Source organism: Mercenaria mercenaria, unplaced genomic scaffold (genome assembly GCF_021730395.1).
Source record: "Mercenaria mercenaria strain notata unplaced genomic scaffold, MADL_Memer_1 contig_709, whole genome shotgun sequence".
NCBI lineage: Eukaryota > Metazoa > Mollusca > Bivalvia > Venerida > Veneridae > Mercenaria > Mercenaria mercenaria.
In genome coordinates this window covers 41,799-44,682 of record NW_026463603.1, presented here as the reverse complement: position 1 = coordinate 44,682, position 2,884 = coordinate 41,799, and the positions used below count along the sequence as shown (strand labels likewise).

Genomic DNA, 2,884 nt, shown 5'->3' with positions numbered 1-2,884 from the left:
TGTAAAGTACTCTTTGTCATAAACATAAGTCAAACATTTCGTTGTTAATTATGGAACGCCGATACTGCATTGCATTTTAATGTTAAATCTATGTGGCAAGTCTAGTACCGTGCAGTTGATATTTATTGTAATTTGAAATTATTGTGTGCAAGATTATAACATATCTAAACAGTGTCCGTTTTGTTGAATGGAAATTGATATTAAATTCATGCTAGCTTTTGTATAACGTTTAATTTGCATTGTATTTCGTTAATGTTTTATAACTGTAGATCGGTTTTCTGTTATCTTATCAGATATTGCAGACCATTCCGAACTTTTGGCTAGGGGGTTGAATGTTAGCATGACTCCAACGAAAATACCGGTAAATGATTTCATTGTAGCTACAGAAAAAGCAACATGGTTTTTGTCCCCGGAAAAAGCTGACCAACTACGGGCGGAAGTCACAGGTATTTTAACAAATGATAAATTTCCTAAGTCCAGTCTCTCAAAGGAAGAACACAAAGCCATGTTAGACCTCCAAAAAGACAAATCTATCCTTATTATGCCAGCAGATAAAGGTAGATCAACTGTTGTGATGGACAAAGATAAATATGAGCAAAAGGTTAAAGACATATTGAATGATGAAAAGACTTATATGAAATTAGACAAGGACCCCACTCCCAAATACAAACACAACCTTGTAGACATTCTGAAAAAGTTGAAAACTGACAATAAGATCACGCCGGCTCAATATGATTACTTATATCTGACAGCTGAAAATGTACCACGCATGTACTGTACACCTAAAATCCATAAACCCAATACTCCATTGAGACTGATTGTGGACTATACAGGTTCAATAGGTTACGACACTTCAAGAGCTTTGGCAGATATTTTGGGTCCATTGGTGGGTACTACTCAGTACCACGTGAAGAATTCAAAGGATTTTAGCAAGTGCATGGCTACGGTAATGATAAATGAGAATGAAATGTTCAACTCACACGATGTCGTGTCACTGTTCACCAACACCCCCATAGAGAAAGTCCTAAGGGTCAATGAAGACCGATTGAAAGCAGACCAACAGCTTAAAAAAAGTACCAACCTGTCAGTTCAAGACATTATGACTCTGTTGAAATTTATTCTGACTACCACTTACTTCACCTTCCGTGACCAAATATACCAAAAGAAATTTGGCACCGCCATGGGTAGTCCCGTTTCACCCATTGTCGCTAACCTCTTGATGGAATTTCTTGAACAACAGGCTATAGCGACTGCACCCCTAGCCTGTCGACCAAAACTATGGAAAAGGTATGTGGATGATGTACATGAAATCATCAGAAAGGGACAGGTTCAGCACATTACTGACCATTTGAACTAAATGGATACTACAGGCAGCATTCAATTCACTCATGAGGCAGAGGAAGATGGTAAGATTCCCTTTCTAGACACACTTATTGTAAGACAACCGGACGGATCGGTAAAGTTACTTATGTATAGGAAGAAGACTCACACTGACCAATATCTTCAGTTTGATTCTCACCATCCTTTACAACACAAATATAGTATGATAAGAACTCTGCTGGACAGATGTAACAGTGTGGTCACTCGAGAGGAGGACAAATCAGAGAAAAGGAACATAAAACATCAGCTTTAGTGAAATGTGGGTACCCGAAATGGGCCATAGAAAAGGTGGGAAAAAATATTAAAAATAAACCGGAAAAGAAGAAGGGAAAGGGTAAAAAGGACTCGGAGGAAAAGAGCAGATGGATGGAAGTTCTGCCCTATGTAAAAACAGTGTCAAAGACAGTGAGTAGAATATATAGGAAATATGGCATATCAACAGCCATGCGGCGCAGTAAACTCTTAGAAATTTATAAGTGCATCCCAAGGACAAAGTCAGCCCAGAAAACATATGTGGGTGTGTATACAGCATCAGTTGCAAGAATTGTGAAAGTTTATATGTTGGAGAGACTGGTAGAACGTTTGGAACAAGATTATCAGAGCACAAGAAAGATTCTCTAAACGTACCGGCTATTTACACTAGATCAGAAAGAAAGAACTCAGAGAACACTTTTAACAAGAGTGCAATAACTGATCCACATCAAGAACCAACCATGTAATTAACTGGGAGGGGGCGAAAGTAATCAATAGGGAGGACAACCAGAGAGTTAGGCAAGTGAAGGAAGCCATCTGGATCGCGAGCAGCAAACCAGTGATGAACAGGGACCATTTACGGACAATTAGTTCACTCTGACCTGTCCAGCAGTGAACCAGTCCGTAACCTGAAGTCGTCACAGTTCTGAGGAAGGTCGGTGAAATCGACCGAAACTGTCAACCAGGTATATTATTTTCTGGATATGTCATGATAAACGTTTACATAAACTACATCTACTATCCTGATGAACCTCATTAACGATCTTCATCAGACAATTATGATAAAAGTATTCAAAACATTAAATCAGCTAAAGAAAGTAAACCTTTAAAGTTTGACTCAAATACTGATGAAGATTATAATAAACCTTTCTCGCTCACAGAATTACTTGACTCCCTAGACAAATGTCATGATACTGCCGCTGGTCCAGACCAAATTCATTATCAACTTTTAAAACACTTACCACAAGAATCATTAGACCTCCTCCTTGAAATTTACAATATTACATAGAAAACTGGTATTTTTCCAGACTCCTGGAGAGAAGCTGTAGTTATTCAAAGACGAAAACCCGGGAAAGATGACACAAACCCGAGTAATTATAGACAGATTGCACTTACTAGTTATTTATGTAAAACCAAGAACGTATGATTAATTCTTGACAAGTTTGGTATCTTGAATCGCAAGGCCTAATTGCGAACTTTCAAAGCGGTTTTCGCAAGCAGCGCAGCACAACTGATCACCTTGTTCGACTGG

The 2,884-nt window shown here is 38.5% G+C and overlaps 1 protein-coding gene across 1 annotated transcript; it reads left to right on the top strand.

Annotated features, from left to right (window-relative positions):
- The first annotated feature begins 340 nt into the window (after positions 1 to 340).
- LOC128554747 (uncharacterized) lies at positions 341 to 1,357 on the top strand. Its single transcript, XM_053536062.1, has one exon. It carries the CDS (start codon positions 341 to 343, stop codon positions 1,355 to 1,357), a length of 1,017 nt encoding a protein of 338 aa, XP_053392037.1.
- The last annotated feature ends 1,527 nt before the right edge of the window (positions 1,358 to 2,884 follow it).